This window comes from Pungitius pungitius, chromosome 11, assembly GCF_949316345.1.
Source record: "Pungitius pungitius chromosome 11, fPunPun2.1, whole genome shotgun sequence".
Taxonomy (NCBI): Eukaryota; Metazoa; Chordata; class Actinopteri; order Perciformes; family Gasterosteidae; genus Pungitius; species Pungitius pungitius.
The window spans coordinates 17,875,599-17,901,296 of NC_084910.1; the positions used below are offsets into that span (position 1 = coordinate 17,875,599).

Sequence of the window (25,698 nt, forward strand, 5' to 3'; positions counted from 1 at the left end):
AACAGCTGTGGATGCATTAATCTTTCAGCATTTCATGGTCCGAAAACAGAGTGAATAGACTTGACATAATTAAAATGGCAGACATGTACAATATGATGGCGGCAAGGAAGGCCAAATCGTGAATGTGAGTGATCAACACTTTGGTTAGAGCGACAAAAACCGAGTAGATACCGTTCAGGAAAAACATACATGGTGAAAGCAGCTTCATTTCTAACGCACCATTTGACAAAAGTTGCAAACAAGAATGGCTATTCTGGTAGGAGAAAAAGCTACAAATCGAAATCCATTATTTTTGTTCTAATGGAACCGAAAAGAAAAAAGAAAAAAACAAATTATATATAGAAAGAATAAATAAACCCACATTTCACAGCTCCAGCTACATTGGGCCCCACAGTCCCTGAATTCATAAAAGTGAGACTAGAGGGAGAATAAATGGGAGAATGTGCCACACTAATCAGAATCACTGGTCCTCCTGAAACACAGTTATGCAGCATATTCTGCAAACTACGGAGCAATGAATCTCGATTGAGCAGCGGAGCTAGTGCTTAGTTGGCACTGAGCCCGAAAAAAACACCAAAAAAATACACAACCGAAATTGATTGGTAAAAGCGGAGGTGATGCGTTAGACTGCACGCGTTTTAGCTGCCTGCAACGTAATAGACTGAGAGCACTAAAATCAAATCTCATTCAACAGGGCAGCTCAAAAAGAGGTACTACTTAAACTATGGCTTTATATTTAACGCCGCAGCATGCAGGGTTGTTTAACTGGAGGTATTTCTAATCATTTGAATGCAGTCTTGATTTATTTATTTTTAATAGAAAAACTGGTTCCATAAGAGGCTGAAACGCTGTACAATGCGTGCATAAAAGATGCGTTTTGCTGTGTTCTTCAGCATCCAAGTGGCCAAAAAAACCAACAACATCATTATAGCAGCTTTAAGAAATTCATAAAATGGTATTCACAGCTATTATTTCAAACGTATAGGTCTAATCCCCTGGAAATGATACTGTCCTCTATGTGTCCTGAGTGCCATACGCGGAGGCGACTTTCGAAATGACTGCAGCCCTGTTTGTGTTTTCCGATCCAATGGCGCCGGGTCACCGAGTGCGTCCCCCTTGAGGACTCGATCGGGACATAAAAGCGCTGGTGTGAACACACAGAACCTGTGTAAGAAGGTGGGGGCTATCTGCCGAGAGCAGCGCAGGGCACTGCAGCCCGGGAGGGGGGGGGGGGGGGGGGGGGAGTACTTTGGGAGCAACGCCAACGACAGTGAAGGACGCCGGCAGGTCACACCGAGCCATATGTCCCACAAGACCGCCGAGTGCCACTCACTCGGAAAGGGGGGCTCGCCTAGCGATGAACACAAGCCGGAGTGGAGGTTCATTTTTGAGTGTCGGGGGGGAACCTGCAGCCTGCAGACGTGTCACCATTAAACGGAGACGCTGCTCCACTTGGGGGTCTCTAATCACACTGGACAGTGATGCAGTCGGACCGGGCGGAGGATGCTCCACAGCCCGGCGTCAGGCCTCCGTTCCTGCGGCCTCTGAATCCAACGCGCCGTAAATCAACTGACGTGATTACTCTCCACTTTGCGGCTTGTGAAACCAAAAGTGCACAAAACGACTCTGTAATGCAGTGTTTTCTCGGAACCAGCATATTGCTTGTTGTGATGTGATTACAGTCGAAATGGCTTGATGAAAAATATATTAAGCAGCATCCATTCTTTATGAGTCCAGTGTGAGAATGCACAGAGCGCACATGTTGAGTTTCCCTTTTTTCGTTCAATCACACTCTGAGAGATTTTGTCATTTATCAAGTTATTTCGTCCGTGTTCTCTACTGAATTAAATGTCTACGACTGGTTACCGTACAACATTTTGCCTCAAAAATCCATTAAATACACAAGACTCTGAATCTGAAGGACTCTACAGAGCTTTTACAGTTTCGTGTAGTGCCACCTGCAGGTCAACATTTCTGCCGGGCTAACATTCAAATTCATTTCATGACTCATATTCATTTCATGATGATATATTAATATTAGCATGCTATCATTGTAATGTGGGCGAGCTAGCATAGTAGTATAGCATGTAAATTTGATGACGTCCTCAACATCTCACAGGCCTGTGACCGCTATAAGAGGGCGACATGTGTGAAGGGAATGTGCATATTTCTTAAGCTTAAAAGGTCCAAATGAGTGAAACACTTGTCAGAATATCATCATACCTCGGTGACATTATTAAACCAAGAAAAAACCTGTAAGACATCCATCTATATTCGAGTCTTCTAAATGCATTTCACATGAATTTAAATCTTGTCAGTGCGCCGAGCTTTTCTCTAAAGCTCTTTTAATTCTCTCTGCCAGATTAATGTAAGAAACTGCAGCGGAGAGTGGCCGAGCTCTCTGTTTGACTAATTGAATATGCTTTAATGTCAATGAGTAAGAGTAAACCCGAATTAACCTCCCTATCAACCAGTTCTTCACTGACGGGGAACGCATATAAAGCCCCACAGGCGTTCTGCTGCCGCGTTGCTTTATGGTGTTTCTAAATATACGCATTAAGCAAAGCGGCTTCACAATGCCTGACTGAGCACTGAGCAACTCTCATTGGGCTCTCCTTGTTTCTAGATATCTTTGCTTCCTTGTCTCCTTGATCATCCTCCTTATGATCTAAAATTGCTCTAAGTGCTCCACCTTGAGGAACATCCCGACTCCTTAAAGGCATCTCAAGGGTTTTCGTGAAAAGCTATAAGCCCAGATGTATTTGCTAAAAGCATGCGTGAAAATACAGAACATTATGTCGGGTAAGCGGTTACCTCTGTCAGCACCGTTAGCTGCTAGCCACCGGCTCAGTTGCCTCTGTCAGCATTGTTAGCTGCTAGCCACCAGCTCAGTTGCCTCTGTCAGCACCGTTAGCTGCTAGCCACCGGCTCAGTTGCCTCTGTCAGCACCGTTAGCTGCTAGCCACCGGCTCAGTTGCCTCTGTCAGCACCATTAGCTGCTATCCACCGGCTCAGTTGCCTCTGTCAGCATCGTTAGCTGCTAGCCACCGGCTCAGTTGCCTCTGTCAGCACCGTTAGCTGCTAGCCACCGGCTCAGATGTCGTCACGTTGTGAGCCGTGCGGGGAGCCATCACTCAATCGTAGAAATGCTCTCAATTTAGATTTTAGCTCCTATACTGTTGATGTTGTGCTACACTTCTGAGTGGTCTCTCCCCCCTCTGACCAAAGGTTTAATGTGTTAAATGCCTTCTCTGTGCACATTCAATGGCGTATTCATGGCTTTACAATGCAATTAGAATTAGGAATAGAGATCACTATATGGCTAGATAGTTTAGTGAGTGTGACAGTGCTTATGATTATTGTGTATAGAGGGTTTTAAACCTTTGGTCACGGGGCGGGACACTTTATTTGTTTTTCCTGTCATTTCATTATCCTGGTCATATAATAGGGCTATAATTGGGCTGCTGTACATAGGTGAGGCCACACCCATTTTCTCCCAGAGTATTTGAAGCCTGTTGTCTTTTTTTTAAATAAGTTTAACCATCACAGTAAAAGCTATTTAATGTCCCTCCTTTTTTTCTTGCCTGTTGGAGTGCCTGAAATGCCTTTCTGTTCATTATGATTCTCACTGCCTAGACTTTCAGCTGTTGCCATGGAATCCAGATGAGGCAAATGATCTGCGTTTACTTTTATCTACAGCACGAGTTGTAAGACGGTTGCTAAAGACGGGTTTGATAAGAGGAGGCGCAGGTTAGCGTCTTTCGCGTACTTATCGAGCCGTTAAACACTTTATGCATTTGTAGCCCGAAAAAAATGGAGCAAATGTGAAGCTGTACACTAACAGCTAAAATTACATGATATCTATGAGTCTTAAAAAGTGAAATTCTTGACAAGTCAACACCACCCAATCACCAGGAGTTGAATATGGTAATTTTCCTTAATCACATCTACTTGAACAAGCACAAGCCCACTCATACCCCCCACCCCCTCTTGGCAACTTGACACGGGGATTCAGAATGCCGTCCTTGACAAACCAGCCCACCAACAAGCCTCTCACACCTTCTACCAAGGTGGGGGGGGGGGGGAAACACCTGGCGGAAATTTATTTTCTCTGTGCGTGTTGCATGGTTTTGAGAGGTCAGATGTCACGCGGGTCTGCAGCTGACACGACACCAGCGCAGAGTTGGCACGCGGGGCGGGCAGGTCGGCACTCGGCGCCCACGGAGAGGCAACATCAGGCCGGAACGCTGACTTTTTGTGCACTTCAAATGGCGCACTTACACCTCACACATCACAGATTTAAAAGGAACAATTTAATTTCGGACAGAGTGTAGTTTTTACCCGTTTCCAAAAGGCCAATCCCACAGAAGCCCGATGTGACAGGAAGGGGTGAGATGCACCTGGTCGAGCGCAGCGGGAAGCGGCTTTCAGAAAGTGGGAGAAATTGTCGGATTTAACTCATTGTGTGTCTCCTTGTCATTTAATAATTCATAAGCTTGCACCTGTGAACGCCTATTTTCAACCATAGAAATGATAAGACTTAATTGAGTTGAGGCAGGTCGAGCATCAGCGAGTAACACCAGCCGCGGAAGAAGCCTAGTTCGCTAACAGAGTAGCCTAGTACGCTAACAGAGTAGCCTAGTACGCTAACAGCACCGCGTAGAGAGCCAAATGGCAGAAACACAACGACTTCCATGTTTCTTTTGTTAGGGATTTAAGTGGAAGTTAAGTGGAAGTATGTTACATGTAGTAATGTTTGGTGTAGAATTAGTAGTTAGATGAAGTGAATGCATAATAGTCAATAATAATTTATAGTCATGTAAATCATATACTTTACACATTAACATCCTGTCACGATGTAATGTTAAAACCTGGGGACGGAAGCTAATTGCCGTCCTTTATGGATTTCTCCCAACTTTCTTCCCAAAGAGGGTTTTTTGGGGAGTTTTTTTTCCTGTCTCCAGGTATTAGATAAGCAACTGGATGCAAGACAGCCGAGGGAGGCAACGTATTGCACCATATAAACTGTGATAAACCATGAAGAATTATAGGATGAAGACACACTATGTATGCTGTGTTATGTTCACTCATTGAGGCATAAAGCCAAAATGTTTCTACATAGAATGCATTGGAATGTGAGGGAGAGATAAGACAGAGAGGTTTCAGGTTACTGCAGCAGATTCACACTTGGATGTGAAGAGGATGAACAAAGAGGAGACACTTTGAAGGAGAAGCCAATGACATTCAAACGCACCGAAAAGACGGCCCCCCCTGGGAGTTTTCAAAATACCAAACTGAGAGAAGAACTGTTAGAATTTTCCTGCAGCCGCTTTGATAAGTCACCTTTGACTTGGTCAGAGAATTCTCTATTTCGCTAAATACATCACTGTTCACATTGTATTTCACTTTGTAAATTGTATTCCTTATCACTTTGTTTAGTTATTAAATACTTTTCGATTTTTAAAATCCGAGCCAGGTGACTCTTTTGATTCATCGCGGTGTGATCTCCCTCGAGGGGTTTGGCTCATTTTTAGGTCACCAGTGGAAAGGAAGTCAAGCTAGTTAGCTAACTAGCATACAACCAACTGGTTTGTTTGGCAGCCGCGGGCTAATTCCCGCCCCCCCGGTTATGACTCAGTGTAGCCGCGTCCGGAAATTTCCAATCACGGTCCCGCTACGGCACCGTTGCGGCGATCAAGTTTATTAATTGAATGGAAATTGCATGCGCGATGGATTCAAGCATCCATCATGACTTGACCTCAATAGATTTCTGATATGAATTGAAAATGATGAACCCACATGCTGGTAAGAGAGTCAGAAAGCCCGCGACGGTGCCTCATTGCACGCGACAGAAGGCGCTCGGGAAAAGAATAGATGGTCGTATTGAGCGAGGAGAAGAAAAAAAAAACAGGGGTGGTAGAGGAAAGGAAAAGAGAGGAAAGGAAGGCAGTGCCATCGATCTGGGGAGGGAGGCTGTTTTTGTTCAGCTTGGCAGGTTGAGCTGAGCGATGCTGCAGGCCGGCTCGCCCATATGTCACTACTGCTTCCTCGGGCCCAGCTGTGAGGAGCAGGGGAGTACGCCGGGGTGTTGTGTATGACTGTGTGTGTTTGCGTGTGGGAAAGAAAGTTCAAGTAGGAGAAAGAGAAGCAAAGGAGTGTGTACTATACGTGTGTGTATCCCCCCCGATGCTGCAAGAAATAGTGTGTCTGTGTGCGTAATGTGGGAAAACTGTGCAATCCATTATTTCTTAACACGCCAGTAGTCAAACACTGCTGGTTGTCTAACTGAATTAACTGTGGCTAAAACACAAAAATACACACATTCACAAATACAAACAGACATTTGAAACCTGTACAAAAAAAAAATCCCTGGAGCATCCACACAGACACACACACACATGTGCACGTTCTTGTGCATCATGATAGGTGGCCAGAAGCACGATTTGTCCTTCAGGCCTTCAGTCACATCCTTTTACAGACAGATGTTCCTCCTTCTCCTGACCTCAGGCACTGGCTGCAGTGTTCCATCAACACACACACACACACACACAAACAAGCCAATAGGGTTGACCTTTTTTTGTCGATGAATGATAATTTGGGTTATTGATAGACATTTGGGGGATTTTGTGTATTGTCACGTAAAATCTGTATTTTCTTTGTATTTTCAAATTCAAAATATACAAATTGCTGAGGTAACATGAAGACAGCATGATCAGTTGTCAATGAATGAATATATATTCAGGTTATTCTACCGTTTCTACTAAATAGGCTTTCAATAAATTAAGGCTTCAAATAAACGCTAAAAATATTAATAGTTCACCACGTTTTCTTGTGAATACTAAGTGCGGAGGAAAAGCTCAAAGCACCCATAAGTGTCCACACACCACAGAGACACAGCGCGCCCAAAACAATCCTTCTTAATAAACCTGATAAATGGCGGAGTATTGCCTTTAAGGTCATCCAGATCTGGCAGCGTCTCCCGGTAAGTTGGCAGGAGACAAATTAGGCCCAGTTTTCCTCTTTGTCCAGGTGCCTCTAAGGTATTGGAGAAGAGAAACTGTACTCTATCCACAGGGAGAGGCAAATTAATCAAACCGCTGAGATAAAAGCCATTTAAACCCTTGTATGTACAAGATGACCTTTTGAAAAAGGTTTCGTTCCTGAGTGAGCGACGACTTTTACTAAAATGGAACGTAATAGTTACTCAAATATCAAGACATTTCTTTGTTGTTAACATCGCCTCGAGGGTCCAGGTCGGGCCATCTTACTGAAACAATCAACCTTTCCCTTCTCTTGAGAGACTCACTTCCCACCTTTCGTCACATAATGAATCCCCTCCAACTCCCACACCACGGAATATCTCAATTGCCACAGCGATGAATGCACTTTGTGTGTGGGTTGCAGGGTTTTGGTGTTTTCTAAACTCTTGCTAAAAGAAGGCTTGAGCCCCGCCCCTCAGAATGTTTTTCTTGCGTAACGCCGGCACAGTCAGGGGTTAAAGCAACATGGGTGGGGGGGGGGGCCCTTGACTCGAGGGACGGGGCGCTGGTGCGTGGCGCTGGTTAAAGAAACTGTGTCGCCTCAGATTAATGTGAGACGAGAGGAGGAGGTGGAGAAAGAGGAGGAGGAGGAAGGGGACGGCAGGCAGACATTCCAGTCAGCCTTCTCGCTCCCCCTACAGGGCAGAAAGAGGCAGCGCGGCCTGCAGACAAATTCAGAGGGAATATTCTCAGATTAAGACCTCAGAGATTATTTATTAGTCAAGTCTAGAAAATGTATTACCTAATGAATAATTCCCTGCGTTGATTTCTTCCAACCCAGAAGTGACCTGATGAGTGACGTGTGCTTTCAAAAGACCTAAAATGACCACGCCGTTGAACGTGTTGAACGTCCAAATCAGTAAAATACATACATCACATTAAATGTCCACCATCTACAGTATGAATCTATTACATTTCGGTTTCCACTGCCTCGTAGGATATGCTCACTCAACTCCCATTTGTGCTCATTTTTTTGATTGTTGAACTGCATCCATCTCTAACACGAGTCCTTTGAATGCGAACATGTGATCACACAGACGGGGTAATGCTACGCCACGTTTGCCGCATGCTCCCTTGTTTTCACAGCGACACACACCGCCCTTTTTCTTTTTCCTGCTTGGACTTGGCGGAGTTTCCTGAGCATTCTCAAAAAGGGACAGCACAGAAGTCACTTCCCCTTCCGAGCGCTGACTGACAGGACAAGAGGCCGGCAGGAGAAGGCGCCTCAATTACTAGACGCCCTGTTTACAACTCCACTTTCGAGGGTATTTTCCCCCTCCAGATGCACCGTGTCAAAACGTGCCACTCAGAGAACACTCGCCTTGGCAGAGCATCTCTTATCCTGCGCAATTAAAATGAGCCGTGTCACCCAGGGTGTAAACCCATCCCAGCCCAGACACCTCGGCTCTCCCGCGTCTTCCCGATGGCCGTCATTCGGGGGGGGGGACAAAACAATAAATGACTTTTAAAAGAAACAGCTCGTGAATGGAGCTGTGAGGAGGACCGCGGAGAAGGACAGGTGGCTTGTGGGAGAGCCAAAGACTCCTGCCAGTCACCCCAGAGAGAGAGAGAGAGAGAGAGAGAGAGAGAGGGAGGGGGGGAAAGGCTGAGGCCCCAAATACAAGTGAGAGATGGAGGGGAGGTGAATGCGGAGATAGAGGGACGGAGAGATTGAGCGGAGGAGAGAGGGTGAGGAGGGAGAGAAGATGGAACAGATGGATTAGATTAAAAAGGAGGAGGAGAGAGATGGCAGCGCGATGGAGGGCAAGATTGAGCCTCGTTGGAGGAAGAGATACACAGAGAGAGAGAGAGAGAGAGAGAGAGAGAGAGAGAGAGAGAGGGGGGGGGGGGGGTGATGTTGACCTCACATGCCAAAAATATAAACAGAAAATTGGGTGAAAGGCTGATATCAAAATGAGCATGAAGAACGTGGCCCCTCCACTGATTCTCCGTGTCTCTGCTATGAAAACATACAGTACGATTGCTTTTTTTCTTTTTTGCCGAGCCAGTGAAGCCATCTAAAACAAAATGGAAATGCATTTAGTGTGTGTGTGTGTGTGTGTGTGTGCAAAGGAGAGGGGAAGCAAGAGAGACACACGCTCCGCATGAGGTGAGTGACAGGCATGAATATTTAACGCCTTTCGCCGTCGCCGAGGCGACGCCTATCAGCGCGTCAGCCGCACCGCCGATCCAGTCACAGCTGCGACCTTATTGGCCCGATTAGACCGGGATGGGGCTTTGATTAATTGAACCGGGCTCTGCATGCAATCCCTTAGAAAGTAAGGGATCACAGCGCGCCCTCCTCCCCCGAGTGATGGCGAGCGGAAATGCTGTCGCCAGCCGTGCACAGACACACACACACACACACACACACACACACACACAGAGACACACAAACACACACACACCGGCCGGCCACATGAAGATGCACTACTTTATTGACTCGCCCACCGAGCTGACCAAAGGCATGCCATTTATAGGCCTACTGTATAATAGACCCACTGTATAATAGACCCGGTACATTTAACACATTGAACAGTAAGGTTCAAACATGCAGCCCCCCCCTCCCCTCTCCCGTTGTGCAGTTTATGACTCAAAGCAAATTGAAAACCTGCAATATATCAGCGCATGGTCTAAAAACAGAACTTTCTGAGTTCTGAGCTAGCAGTCTCGGCCTTAAACCGTGTCATAGTGTGAAGAGGTGATTTGGTTGCACAGCAAACCAGCAGCTGAGGAACAGTACCCTCTCCTGGCCTGCAGAGCGAGAAGTGATGCACCGTGTTCTGTGGTGGCTGCATGCACGCAGGGATTTAGGAGCAGAAACAGGCACGTTAATCAACACCGACGTACTGCCCATTTCAAGTCAGCGGAAAATCAACTGGGGGAAGCGCAGAATAAAAAGAACATCTTGAATTCACCGGGAAGCCGTCTGACTGTGACTGAGTCAAAAGAGGCGAAAAATGCTGCACCGTCGATCTGATAAATGAAGCCTAACCAACAACACCGCTTTCAATAAAACATCTCCGACTGCATTTAAGCCGAGCTTCAGCTCCATTAACATACTATTACCAACTATAAAGTTGTTTTATATAATGTTGAATGTCCATCCACGCGTTAAAACAGAGACACGTGATCCCCTTTCAGCACCGAGGTTCTTACCAAAGACATTTGTTTCAAGGAAGTCAATTGATTCTTGAAAAAAATAATAAAAGGTTTCGTCATTTAAATCAGCTGGACACTTTCATCCGGCAGTGCTCCAGTGTTTGGGACTATTTTCAGCTGCGGATTAATACACACTGGGTGCTCTTGTGGCTCTTTATAGCACCGGGAAGATGGAAGGTGAGATTGATTCAAAGTAAATTACAATCCCAATGCTGGTTTGAACTAATATGCAACCCTTTGCAACAGCTTACTTGATGAATTTTTCATAGTTTTTGGAGAACATTGTAAGAAAATGGATCATAGAAAGCATGTTTTTTTTCTATGTTTTTATAGGATTTGCTGTGAACAATCAAAGAATAAGAGCAGAATTCCCCTTTAAAGAATAGCTGATGTGCCTTGATTTAATAAGTCTACACTGGCTCTGTACGTTCCGTTAGCTCCAAGTTACAAGCCTCCTTTTTCACTTCAACGCTCACATCTCTGACATTTCTGACATTCGTCAGACGGCTGACCCTCCTCAAAGTGCACATCAAAGGAGATCTGATCTGTTCAGCCCGACTTAGCCCAGGCGACCCATCTGACATCGCGTCAAAAAGAATCCCACGGTGCCGAATGAAACCCACCACTAAACCACTGGAGGAAACGTTAGAAGCTAACGGAGATCAGGGCTGTCGGGGAAGTGAACACCCGAAAAAACGTTCCCCTTTCAGCGGTTCCTCCGTGGAAGTGACTCTTCCACTTCCTGAATCCAGTTTTAAATCTTAGCGAATTGCGAATTGCTCCTAAAACTCACAGAAGAGATCAAATAAATATGATTATTTTTATATGAACAACAATTTATTTCCCTCATTAGTTGATGGAGACCAAAACAGAGCTTGTGATAGTTGGACTTAAATAAGTAACTTTATAAGGTGAATATGTAGAAACAACTGAGAATTAATGCAGGTTTGAGTCAATTTACAAGCAAAGATTTCATCAAATCACTAATTTCCCAACCCTGTATAATGAGAATAGTAATATTGATAAACTTTTGCTTTATTTCATGCTTGAAATGCCACTGAAAGGGATATAGCTGTAACAAATGACTGTAATATATGTGATGCACATGTTCAATAATTCATTATATCAATTTCCTGTTCCATGGTTACAGTTAAAGGGTAATATAACATTTTTAAATAATTTTACAATTTTTAAAACTTAAGTTTTAAAAAAGTTCCCACCTTATTGTGATGAAATGTGTTTGACGTCACAAAAAATGGAACACACCTTTCTTTTAGCATTGGTCCTCTATCAATATAAATAAGTTATATTCATTTCCCACATGATAAAAAGCTCCCCCCTGTCTTTTTTTTTTTTTTCAACTACTGCACAACCAGATTGAGTACGAGTGCATTCCTGGGTGTGTGGGGTGCAATACCTCCTCCTGGTCCAACATGTAGATCGGATTTCCGGCGTTCACACTGAGATGGGGGTTCCACTGGTCCTGGGGGGGGCGCTCGTAGATGGGCCGCTCGTGTGAGGGAAGCTTGAAGGAGGGACGGTCGAAGGAGGGCCGGTCAAAGGAGGGGCGGTCGAAGGAGGGGCGGCCGAAGGAGGGGCGGCTGAAGGAGGGGCGGCTGAGGGGGGGGCGGCTGAGAGGGGGGCGGCTGACGAGAGGGCGGTCGTAGGCGGGATGGTCGCTGGAGACCCGGTCGTAGGCAGGACGGTCGTAGGAGGGAGTGTGGAAGGAGCGGGCCGGGGCGCGGTGATGGTGATGATGGTAGGAGGGGGGGACGGCACACCTTGCATCTGGACAGGAGAGAAGGAGGTAGTGGGGGAGGGATGGGGGGGGGGGGGGGGGGGGGGGGGGGGGAGAGAGCGAGGAAAGAGATGGTCAGTGAGGATCACAGGGGGGAGGGCTGTGGTGCTGCGTCACACCGTCCTCACAGCCTCAGTCTAATGACACTCGTTTGCTGTAGTAACGCATAATAAGCTAACTGCTAAGCTAACTGCTAAGCTAACTGTTTTTTGGATGTGGGAGCGCCGTTGATGTTTCGCAAGACGGCGAGTGTAGTCAATTTCGAGCTAGTTGGTTATAAAAGGTTCTGAAAATTCCTAAAACTTATTTACTTTTCAGAACTTCCTTTGATTTGATGCTTGGTCGGACAAATTTATCTGAAATATTTTCTCCTGAGCTCCTGAGATCTCCAGCTGAAAACATTTATCTCCTCGGCGGGGGTAGACAAATATCTGTGACGTTTTCTCTGATTTGGAGGATCAATCAAGAAGAAGTGGCAACAAATTTTAATTATGTTTTTTTTTTTGGTGCATTGCACTGATCATTTCAGAAATGGATCACACAATATTTTCTTTTTAAAATATTCGAGTAGCTGCTTCACTTCATCTTAAGGGAAAAAATGTGTGACTAAGCGCCTTTGGTAAATGAGGCACTTTTCTTTCTTTCTTTCTTTTGCTGATCCCAGTTTTCTGGCCTTATTGTACTTATGTCATAACTTTAGTACATATAGTAACAATGTGTCCAAGTATTGATCAGTAATACAACCTAATTCATGGCATATGGCATGGCACGGAATACAAAAGCAAACGTCTAGAGGCGGCTGAATCAATCAGATTTGTTTAAAACATGACATCATAATAAAAAATAGGATGACACTATTTCCCTATGAGGCAAATCCTCACTCCTCCAGCATCAGGATCACATGCTCTGGTCCAGCTGGAGTCCTGAACTCAGTTGCACTAAAAACACGAGATCTCCCCAGGTGAAACAATAAGAAAGAAGAAGTGATTCCTTTAAATAAATCTTCCAACGAACCAATGAAACACCAAATCCACACTGCAACGCACACACACGCTTTTTGGTTATCTATACGACCCTCTATTTGATAAGGAGTGGCTCTCTGAGGCTCTCTGCACTCTCTCCTCTTGTAAGTGGGAAGGAAACAGTCACCTGCGACCCACAACTCAGCACCAGGTCGGCGGCCTCGGCGCTCCCTCCCTCTCCGGCCCGGGGCGGAAAAGCGCGACGGGAAATCGTCTTGATTGTGGCCAAAACCAACAACTCAGTTGATCTTTCGAGTTCCTGTCTGAAATATGATTTGAGCTGCTGAAATATAGATGAGCTCCTCAACCGGCTAATCAACACGGACGAATCAAGCGGGAAAGCGCCGACCGGTGGACGGTGTTTTTTTAAAGATGTCGTCTGCCCTTTCGGCAATATAACGGAGCTGTGGCAGTTGAAAATTGACGCCCGGGGCGTCTCCTTCCAGAGGTCGCGACCCGGGTGTCACGTGGCCGAGGGGTTTAGCTCAGTGGAAAGAAAATAGTCCCTATATCATTTCCGCAAGCAGAGAACTTGTTGTCTTGTTACAATACAGAAAGAGGCAGACTGCCCTACGGCCCGATATTCAGGCACTGAAGGCTATGAATATGGGCCACGGTGATGGGGTGGGGGGGGGGGGGGGGCAGGGGGCAATGGAGGGTCACATTAGCCTCGGCTCAGCGTTTGTGTTTGTACAATCTTTTAAAGGAGAGCCGGGGGCGGATTCATTTCTATTTGTGATTAAAAGCCAATCAAATGTCTGGTTTTCTTGGACCAATGGACAACAACAACCCTTAACATTTGTCCTTTGCTGTGATGTGCAGTAGAATTCTCACATTTGAAAAACCTTGTCTCCAATGCTATTTAGCCTTTAAAAGGGAAATGATCATCAAAGGAGTTGCTCCATAATTGACTAATTGATCATGATCAACACTTTACAAACCAACCAATATTTGATCAATGCGAGTTCTATGCGAATATTATAAATGTCCTTGTTCCCTCTCGAATACACATTAGGATGTATTTCTTTCCTGGAAAAGTCCAGGTGATGCTTACGGAAGCAACATTTGCTTTTGATTTATTCTAATCGATGATTACAAATTCTCTCTCTCTCTCTCTGTGTCTGTCTGCCATTGAGTTGAGAATAAAAACACAATGGAAACAAATCCCTCATGTAGCTGGCACATCCAGCTGGTGTAGTCACACAGAATTTAGGGAACGCCTATTGTGGCGTGACGTGTGACACGTTGAATCGAAATGGTGCGTCTCATCGCAACTTTTGTCACAACGAAAGGATAAACAGCTGAAAAAGGCATTTTTCAGGCACACGGCTTTACACTCTATTAATAACATGAGTTTTCTGTGTTGCACAGCGGGTTGTTTGGGAAAATCTTATCTTCAAAGCCTGCATGGCAAAAATATTTCTGTTGCAAAGAGAAATTGCAAAATTGTTGCAGCTCGCATCAAACAAAAATGTTCCAGCGTGTCCATATTTTATTTTAGGAGGGCGCCAGCTCCTTTGGCTCCTTGTGCACCCGGTCGGCCCCTCATGGTGGACGGGTGGTCGGAAGGAGGCGGGATAGCTGGGCGAGCAGGCGCCGCCCCGTCAAACCGTGGTCATCACAGGCCTTTGGAGACACAAAGGCTCTTTTTGTGACTCGCCCTCCCTCCCTCCCTCCCTCCCTCTCTCCCTCTCTCTCTCTCTCCCTCTCTCTCTCTAAAAAGCACCGAGGGCCCCATTGAATCTCGCAAACTTTGTAAAAGCTGCGCGGAGCAAAGTCGTGATGCCGAGACGTGTTCAGCGGAGGACAGCAGCGTGAGTCATCCACGGCCCGGCGTGCACTACTCCACTGCAGGCCCACCTCTCCACACACACACCCCCCCCCCCCCCCCGTACCCCCCCCCGCCCCCGCCCCCCCGGGGAGGGCTGCCTATTAAGAGCCTGTGAAGCGCGGTGGACGGAATTTCAATGAGCGCGCTCGTTGCTGCTCCGTCTTTCCGTTGGCATGCGCGCCTCGCCGGGTTGTGCGGCACGTGTGTGTGACGCGCTGCAACGATTCGGGGCGCGAGCAAGAAGTGCTGAGGCGGCCCTTTTCCTTCCCCATCCGCATGTCCTCCTCTTCCTCCCCCCCCCCCCCCCCCCCACCCCCTCTCGCTCCATCCTTCATTCACTCTCCGGCGTATTTTCTTCCCCGCTCCGCCTTTGTTCCTCTCTCTCTCTCTCTCTCTCTCGCCTTCACTCTCTCCGTGGGCTCTTTTCCTTATTCTGCCGCGCTTTGCAGTTTTACAAAGAAGAGCCCCCCCCCCCAAACCCCCCCCCATGCACCAAACGGATGACCGGTCAGCCTTAGTCAACGTTGTCATTACTGGAACCCGACAGGCCTAATGTTGATTTATACACATCGCTGAGCTCCAAAACAGCACTAAAAATAAAGCCCGCAATATCCGCCGGCCGCCCGGGGCGCATAATGTGCTCCTGCAAGCATGGCGCACCGAAGCGTCTTAACTTTCCAGGCAGGAAAGCGCCACGCGGTCAACACTGAGGCCGCCCTGCCGCCGCCGCCGCACCACCCCGCGTCGCCATATCGGATCGGTGGAGAATAAACCTTGGGAACACACACTTTTGCCAAGAGTGAATATTGTATTTTTTTTAAATTCTTTTAAATGTAGCGAGCTTGGATGCAGCGCTGCACTTTGGCAGAGCCGTGAGTCATGGTGCGGTACAGTAGGCCGCTGTCAGCGGCTGAGTCAAGCGAGGGATGCAAAGTGTCAGCAGCGGGGTCACACAGGCCCGGAAGTGCGTGGCTCTTCGCTGAACGAGGACATTTGTCACGCCCCCGAATTTCTGCCAAGAAGAAAGTCCGCCTCACTGGACTTACATTAGTTCTGAGCATGCAGCACGATAAATAATAATCTTCATAATAATCTTCATTCGTGGATCTGGATTTGCTTTGTTAAAAAGGTCATCAGTGTAATTTATCTGCTTCCAAAATTGCCTTGATATATATCTGGGGGGGAGGGGGGTTGATGGGCCGATCAATGCCAATTACTCAATCATTACCTCACATGGCGGGAGAGACCTCTGGCTTCCAAAAACTCAATACCGGGCCGGAGCGATGCTCACAGTGTCACCCGGACTCAAAGAAGTATGAGCTGCAACCAACAAATGGGAAATGACGGCAGTGCGATTACAGCATTTTGCATCATGACACCACCTCTGCACCCGCCATATCTGATCTCTGCTTTAATTAGGTACCTCTGTTGTGAAAATGTGACTTCATTTGTGCCAATTACAGGCTACCATCACTGGGTAGGGCGGGGGCGGGGGGGGAGCAAACTAATTGTATCTGTGTTGCCGCAGTTACAGCTGATTTCTTTCTGTCATTTTAATGATCACATTTTAAAGGCTGGTTTGTTTTATTTGTAACTATACTGAGTATAATTCAGTTTATTTGGAGCTTATTATAAACTGTTATTACAAATGCTACGGAAATGTTGGCGATGATAAACTTGATTAAATTAAAAGAGATTAAATTAAATTAAATAACTGCCCTTTCAAACGTAAACCGCAGACATTACAGAAAATAAAGGAAAGTGACAGAAGAAACATTATCATTGAATTGTAATGAAATCATAGACATAATAAGCAAAGTTAGTGAACATTATTGAAGAACAAAAGCCTGATTTTCCACTTTATACTGATGAAGTTGTTTGGCCCCAAGTTACCAGCGCGACTAAGTGATGCAGCTTTACCAACTGCTCGAACGTGTTGTCCATTAGGGCCACAATGTAACTCCTTGGTGTGCGTCCCCTTGTCCTAAGCACTGATAACAAGCTTCTATACCACACTATACTACACAATACTACTACAGTACCGCGTGGAAGCCTCCTCCTGATCACAAGCCGCGATGCTTAAAGCGTACAAACGGAAGGTCACCACACATGGGGGGGGGGGGGGGCGGTGGGAGTGTTTGTGTGTGCACATGTGTGTATGTGTGTGGCAAAGAAAGAGAGAATGGAAGACGGCAGAGAGAGAGAGAGAGAGAGAGAGAGAGAGAGAGAGAGTATCCTCACCTATCAGCTCATTCACCCAGGCCTCGCGCGGCGCGTCCCGGGTTCCCCATTGCTCCCCCAGAGCGTCCACACGGCGTCACTGTTGCCGCGCCGCTAGCGCCTCGAATCCGCCCCCAACTCCACCACACAGGAAACAAGGTTACTGCCCAAGAGATGTCACTTCCGAAACACCCACTCCCGCTCGCTCGCGCTCGCTCCCTCACGCCCCCAGCCTATTGCCATGACAACCGAGAAAAGAATAGAATATAAGTGAGTGTTAAAGAGACAGAGGGATCAGAGAGACGGTTGGGGGGGGAAGAGAGCGATGAAAAGGGGGGAGGACGGAGGAGAGAAAAATACGGGGAAGAGAGGGAGACAGAGGACAGGAGGATGGGCAGTGATGAAGAGAGAGAGGGAGAGAGAGGGAGAGAGAGGTGAATAAGTGGGCGGGGAAAGGATGGATGACAGGGTGAGAGATTGAGGGAGAGAGAGAGAGAGAGAGAGAGAGAGAGGCGTGTGGTGGGATGTAATCGAGGGGAAAGGAAGGAGAGAGGTGTCGATGCTGTTGGACGCCGTGAAGAACAGGAAGGGAGAGATGAAGCGATGAGAGAGGGAAGGAAAGAAGGAAGGAAGGAAGGAAGGAATGAAGGAAGGAAGGAGGACACTTTTTTTGGGAATAGGGAGCCCACATCTTGTTCCCATAGCAACACAGCCATCCATGAAATACTGAACTTGTATCTCGCTCTCACTCGCTTACTCTCTGTTTTCTGTCTCTCCATCCCTCCCCCTCTCCTTCCATCTCTCACCACACACACACACACACACACACACACACACACACACACACACACACACACACACACACACACACACACACACACACACACACACACACACACACACACACACACACACACACACACACACACACACACACAGTGAGCGTAAGTTGGCACTCAGGATGCATGCAGTAATCCACGCTCTGCAACATCGTCAATCACATTGAAAGCGGCACCATGTAGACGATCAAGTGATCCGTTCCGGGGGTGCGAAGGCCACCGAGGGTCGCCAGGGGGGGGCCGCATGAAGGGAGGGACAAAGAGGGTCCAACGGCGCCGTGCTACGGGTCGCAAAACAAGAGTCCGCGGAGGTAGTTGTTGCTGGAGAGTTGGGTTCAAGTCCCGCCTTCTCTGTCACCAGGAAGCGCAGCGAGAACTATTGTGATGTAAGAACTAGTTGTTGGGAGGAAGTTACACATCCATGCCACGATCGTCTCTATCCGAGGGTCCCAACCAGGTCCAACTTTCCACCATCACTCCCGGGCAGCCTCTTTTGCGCCCCTCCCCCTCCCCCATGTCTCCCCCCCTCCTTATGCCCATGTGATTCTGAGCCCTGGACCACTTCGCTCTCTGGCTTGTTCTTCCCGGATGGCGGCCCTCTCTTTGTGAACCCGCCCCCCCCTGTGTAAACTCTCTACGCCCCCCCCCCCCCCCCCCTCCTCACCCCTCCCCCACCCATCTCCCTCTCCTCCTTTTTGGTACTTTACACTGCCACCCTCTCCTCCTTTCATCCTCAATATCCCTCTACGTGGGATTTGGAAAAATACGATTATCCGTCACATTTCTACCATTCACCTCTCCCCTGTTCCCTCTCGCTCCTCCGCATCCTCTCACACTCTTCTATTTTTATTTCCACATCTCTGTGATGTTTTTCTCTGCCTCTCCGATTCCTCTCCGATTCTAAATTCAAACGTAGCCCCCCCCCCCACCTTTCCCTCCCGTCTTTTAGTTTCATCTCTCTCCTTTTTCCGCTTAACCGCTTGCCTTTTCTCGATCAGCTGGTTACTAATAACAAATGAAGCATAAAAACGAATCGGCGCGTGCATGACAGCCCCCGAGATGAACTGAACGTCACGGGAGACGTCACGGGGAGATTCTGAATGAGCCGGACTCAACTCAAGATGAATGACAGCAGCAGCTGGAGACCGTTGGGGGGCTTCAGGCCAAAAGTTGCGTTTGCCCGTTACGTGTGCAGAGAAGCTCCCTCCCTGCTGCTCTCTGGCTCCCACTCGCTTTACACTTTACTCCCACAACTCTCCCCCCGCCTCTCTCTCTCCCTCCCTCTCTCTCTCTCTTCCTCTCTCTTTCGTTCGTTCGGTACCTGCCTAAACGTCTCTTCACTACGGCTCCCTCACTCGTGTCTCCATCAAGACGTCAGGGTGAATTAAAAGGTCACCCGGGTGAAACTGTGACTGGTGTGTGTGAGGCAGAGAGGGGCCGGAGCTGCTTCCTCTGCCTGAAAAAAAAAAAAAGAGATAAATGTTCTTTGTAAAAAAAAAAAATATATCAATGTCGTCCAGGAACGAAGCGCGTGCGGCACGCAATGACACGACGTAGGAGCCGAGGGGGTCGAAGGGAGCGGGCCCAATAGCGAGGGCCGTCTCTCTGTGGGACTTCAGTGTGTCCGGGCTGCGTTCGTGGTGCCGCTCGCCTGCACCGATCCGCACAACGCAGGACGTTGGTTGTCGTAATCGAGTCGCCGTTCACATCCCTCGTGATCTTCAACTCTCATCGGATGAAACCGTGAGGATCGCAACTTGTACTTCTACAGCAATAAAGATCCACTTTATTTGGAGTGTAATAATTCACAAAAGCCGGTCGGACGGAAATACACACACACACACACTCTCTCGCTCTCTCTCGCTCTCTCTCCCACACACCTTGTGGGATTCGTGCTCTCCCTCTCTCATAACTCCCCGGTCCACCATCTCTTCATGTCTCTCAGACTTCAGATCTCTCCTGCGCTTCGCTCTGAACAGTCCGACGGGCTGCTCGCCGAGGCCCTGTTTCGCTCGGGGTGTGAGTAATGAAGCGCCGCGGGGGAGACGGGGGAGGGGGGAGGGGTGAGCGGATGAGACGCTGGGACGTCTCCCTGCTGCTCCTCGTTCGGGAGGTGCGGCCCTGAGCCCAAGTCACCTGAGTGTAATGGTGATGCGTTTCGTATGCCGGAGAGGAGGAAAATAAAGATGAATGGGGAGGATGGGGTGGGGGGGGGGGGGGGGTGCGTTTGTCAAGTGGTGCTCTGCATTGCAAACCGGCTGTCTTCAGTGACAGGATGTATCATAAGACTTTTCATGACAGCACTTACATCCATTTGGAAAAGTGTCGTCTCAACAACGCCTCTCAGAGGCGTCACATGAGCCTGATTGCAATTTGAAAGGCCGATTCCAATCCATAGCCCTTCATTTGGAATGTACATTTTTACTAACGTCCTGAGAAACACATCTGTGCCCAGGCCTCTGTAAAAAAAAAAACTTCTAATTTGTTACTGCCATTTCTAGCGGTTATTTGCATTAAAAAACAAATCAAGTAGCGTTAGTGTAGCACTGTTGGACTGATTATTTGGCTATTATTATTAGCGCTAGCGTTAGCAAGTTAAACAGGTCATGCATCTCCCTATTTAACCTTTATATCTAATATATTTCAAAATGATCTTCACAAATACTGCATTTATTCCAAAAAAGAGCTGGTTCAGTTTGAACAACTGAGCCGCTGCTTGACACGCCGTCCGGCGAGCCGACGTCTCATCCCCCCCCCCGCGCCCCGTGATAATTGAATCTACGGTGCCAGAGATTCTAAACCTCCTATCGCCAGAGCGTCAGAGGGCTTTAGTGCACCGAGCTGCTATCACAGCGGCTGATAACGCACGCCGACTAATCCCACTGTTTTACCGAGATGCGCCGATACGGGCGGAATGACCGGCGAGCTGTGATGCCGCGTTGATCCTTTCATCGTCCTGGTTCACGGAAAAATACACCCCCATTCATTTTGCATTGTTGACCTTTTTAGGTGGCCTTTTCTGTGGCTGAACGGGACTGACTGGTAGATTTAGCTTTGTCTAGTTGCATTTACACGACGATGCACGAAACAAAAAAAGCCTCACTCCGTCTCGTGCCCCGTCTCGGTATGCGCGCGCTTTCCTGGGCCACGTATCAGAGGAGCGGATTTTGCAAGTCATGCTGACCCCTGACCCGCCCCGCTGAGTGTTTTTGTCTCTCGTCGGGGGTCACCACGCTGATTGAGAGCGTGTCGAACCAAACAGTCCCTAAGAGATGAAGAACAATTATAGTCGTCTGTCCTCAATCCAGAGATAGAAGAGGAACTGTGTCATTGTCTTATTGCCCAAAGGGTTGTCTGAGAAAGCTCATAACACCTCAACTCGTGTTGCCCCCCCCCCGGCAGACAAACAGCTGGCGAAGGGTGTGAACCAAGAGTAAAGGGAACAGTCTGGAGGCCTTCAGTTCACGGGCCAAAGTACATTTCACACACGAGATGATTTGAAAAAGTCGTGGAACAGTGGTTCTCTACAGAGACAGAGCTTTTTTCCTCTCTCTCATGAGGACAATCACGATTATACCGGCAGCGCAACGCCAGCGCGGTCGACTCGTCTGGATCCTTTGGCTGGATTATATGGCCAAACACTTCATTAAGGGAAGCTTTTTATATTGATCAATGTCGTTAATTATCACAACATATATTTATCAATAGTAATGGAGCCCAATTGTTACTTTATCCACTGTGATTCAAGTCATTCAATACGCTAAAGGTGGTTTTGGGGACACATAGACTTAAATGGGGGGGGGGGGACGAACCAAAGGCTGATTAACTACAGCCCAAATTGACTGTACTTGTAGGATGTTCCCAATATGAACCTACTTGCCGCTGGACTGACAGCCTTTGAGTGACACATTATGCAGTTCTCTTTCCCGGGGATGTTCAATTCATCAATTCAGATTTTTATTTGATTTAGATTAGATTCAAATATCAGAACATGCTGTGAAACATGCCGAAGTCCATGGAAGTTCAGTTTACATGAGATGAAAAGAAGAGAGACCTCACCACTGAGAGGCTGAGACCAGGGAAGGTTTGTTATGTGCGCTTAAATCAAGTATCAAGTATCCAAATGATTGCCAATCGAACGAAACGTACTGTCAACACGGCAGAGCCGTTCTGGTCGTTTTGTCAGTAAATCAAAAGGTTTTGTCCAAGATTCAACGGAGCCGGTGAAGCTCTGTCGGTTGAGTCAACAGACAACATTGCCCCAGATGGTCGAGGATACGGCAAATCTGAAGAGCCTGCTAAGACCTGGAGGGCTAAAAAAAGGCGGTTTGACACACAGCTCGTGGATATCCACGACTACGTGGCGCATCATCACTGCACCATCACTGCACCATCACTTCCCGTAAAGGTTCATCTGTGCACGCGCTCCTCCAAACTCCACCAACGATGGGAGCCATCGGTGCGAGACAAAAATATGTTTCCACGCACACATCTTCCAGCGGGCATAACACATGCAGTCATTCTTCACAGCTCACTCTTCAGTACATGGAGCATGAACAGCACACACACACACACACACACACACACACACACACACACACACACACACACACACACACACACACACACACACACACACACACACACACACACACACACACACACACACACACACACACACACACAGTGTGAGAAATAACTGAATTTGAGCTTCAACCGCTTGAACGTGTCTCCTCTGTCATGGTTAAGGGTAGATTTGTTGTGGCAGATGAAATTAATAAGGGGTCATGTGACGACGGCGTTCCTTGTTTCCACACAAAATGAATATTCTCACACACACACACACACACATACACGGGAGTTGACACATGAGCACACATTCACATGGAAATGTGATGGAAACTCTGACATGTGCAAACACACAGTTACCCTCACACACACACACACACACACACAATATGAATAGGTGAAGAGCAGCAGTTCAGCTGCCAGAACTCTGCAGCCACCTTTCCATAAGTACTGTGATACATGACCTGATTTTCTTTAATCGGAGGAACAGCGTGAGGGTATTTGTAGTGTGTCTGGGAGCATTCACTGGGAAGAAGAGGCCCATGTTTGTTGGTTTCATTGCCCTCGCAAATCATTTATTTACAGTGGTTGCTTTCAGCAGTGTTCCTTTGTGCACCCCGAGGATTCGACAGTTTCTTTGCACACATCTGTTTTTTCTGTGTGTGTGTGTGTGTGTGTCCGTTCATTTGATAGCAGGTTACAGTAGGTTCAACCAGTCAAGTCACATGTCTGGTCACTTAGTGAAATCCAACATTCACTCTCATCCAACTTGCTTCTGGCCTCCCAATGGCTTTTTTATGCTGCACAATGTTTCAGCAGCAGGCTGCTGGACGGCTTTGACAAACATCAAGGCATTACATGACTTCCCTCAGCAACATGCGTGATCCCGTACGGGACTGTGAGACATCATCTGACCCCCCCCACCCCGAATCTTCGTTCACTTGAGCGCAGACACGCACACAGTCGCCGCCAATTCATTCGTTTCACCCGCACCCCCCCCCACGATGATGTCGGACACCACGAAGCGATGTCACCGCCCCGCCCCCCCGCCCCCCGAGAGCTCACCTTGGGGCCCCCTCCACCCGCAGCGCTTCTGCTCCCGCTAATACGAGCGGACGTGCACCCACGACGGAAGCACATCCGCCCCCCTTTCGCCGCGAATAAGACAGTAAGCAGTGCCGCCTTCCTGCCACATGTCATTAGCTCACATCTCCTCTCCAAACCCATGCCATAGGAGGGGGGGGGGTGGGGCGGGGGCGGGGGTGGGTGGGTGGGGGGCAAGCGAGGCTTCCCTGGATGGATAAACGGTGCCACAGCTGAGTCAGGGACTCCATACATGTGTTCAGGAAGGCTTTACTTCCAGCTTTCTCTCGTCCAAGGCCGAGCTGGAAGATTACGTCGTCAGTGCTCCGTCTTTGTGGGGGGTGGTGGGGGGGGGGGGAGCTGTCGACTCCACGGCTCTCCTCCGCGGCGTGTTCATTCCGACGAAGGGAGGTGGTGACATGCCTTGACGGATCGGACCCCTCGATGGGGCAATAAAGTCCTGTAATCATACCAGCTGTTTTCTTTGCTGGGCATCAAGACAGATGTGATTCAAGCCTCTGTTTTTCCCCTTTTTCTTCATGCGGTCACATCTGTTGTGTGACTTTCATGACCCTTAACATCCCAATTCCTCTAAATCCGGCCTCGCGTGTTAGACCTCTGTCTCTGTAAATGGGCCCAACACAGACCTGTTGCTGTGTTAACCCAGGTGTAAAATGCAAACTATCTTATCTATAGAATATCTTTGTGAAATCACCTCCGTTTGACACGCCAGAGCAGCCTTTTATGTCTGCCGCAAATCAGATGTTCTCCTTTGAAAAAAAGGAAGTGCAGTATCTTTGAGTGAAAAGATAAAAAGATAGAAAAATCGTATCCCGCGAGAGGAAGCAGCGTAGCGCACCCAAGTTCGGTCATACGTTCATTTTCCAGCACATTGCATGTGTTAAAGCCAAGCTCCAGGACCTGGCAGAGGAGGGGGGTGCAGGGGGGGGTGTCATGACATGACACGAGGTTTGTAGCATCTGCGAGGCAACTTTTCACCCGTAAACACTCGGCGGTTAGTAAACATTAGTGTTACTTGGCAAATACCGTGAGGACAAATGTCCAGAGATGCGACCTCGGAGCTCGTAGTAGAGAGGCGCACTAGGTGCTACAGGTAAGGTGCTTCATCCGTGACACATTAAAGCATCTCGACGGGGGAACTTAAGAGGCTTAGTCCCGCTGCTCCTCTGTTCTTAGGCGACACGGGTAAATAACGAATGCTCTCGAGCCGTGTTTGCAATTTGCAAATTTGACCGTGAGGCTGGAGTGAGAACCGTGAATGCAAAGCGTGTCCTTGGCACGGAGTGAGCTCCTCTCTCATCGCCCATTCCGTTCCTTACCTGCTCGAGAGCGCCGTTGACCACCAACGTCGGACTCGTAACCCTCTGTCGTTCTGTATTTCTGGGGATGCCGAACTAGATCAACGACAAAACCAAAACCAACGCTTCGCCCCCAAACACACACACGGACGCACACAAAAATGATTCTCTTATTCTGATCTGTAATCCTGTTGGATGGGGGCACATCTCCTGAGAGCATAGAAAAAGGTGCCCGGATGTGGCCTGATACAGCAGAGACGTACTTAAACCGCGTGTGGGACTGTGTGAAAAGGAGACTACATTTTTCCATCAGCTGTTGAGTGAGCCCTACGAGGCCCTTTGAGTGGAGGTAATGCACCACCACCAACACCAGTGCACACAAGCCTTCGGACCGGCAAACGTCCTCCGGGTAACACATTTGCGTCAAATCTACATCTGATATCGACTTAGAATAAATAATAATTTAAATGAGAAACCTTTGAAGGGGCCTGCTCACGACATTAGCGGACAAAGACTCTCATTGGAGGTCCAACAGCTGACAAATAACATGAATACTAACTGAACACTGAATAATGAATATTTACAACTTTATTAAGGCCAAAAGGAAGGTAAAGTCCTTTTTTTCCCACACACAATAGTCGCTCCACCTTCTGTTCATTTTGAATAACAATCCTCTCATACGGACATTAACATTCAAATCCGCCCCGCATATATTACTTCATGAATCCACCACTGTCATTAAGACACCTTACTTAGCCCACTTTTCACCAATTATAGTGGACGGCAGAAGGCAACAACTTAATCACAGTGGATCA

The 25,698-nt window shown here is 47.8% G+C and overlaps 1 protein-coding gene across 8 annotated transcripts in view; it reads right to left on the minus strand.

Moving 5' to 3' along the window:
- syngap1b (synaptic Ras GTPase activating protein 1b) overlaps window positions 1-25,698 on the minus strand; it is a 91,132-nt gene that overhangs the window by 57,267 nt on the left and 8,167 nt on the right. For all 8 annotated transcript variants that reach the window (XR_005114464.2, XM_037454651.2, XM_037454653.2 and 5 more), the window contains one exon: window positions 11,620-11,990. Coding sequence is in view for 7 of the 8 variants with exons in the window: in XM_037454651.2 (XP_037310548.2) it covers window positions 11,620-11,990 (371 nt within the window). In the remaining variant the exon portion in view is untranslated. The remainder of the gene's footprint in view (window positions 1-11,619; window positions 11,991-25,698) is intronic.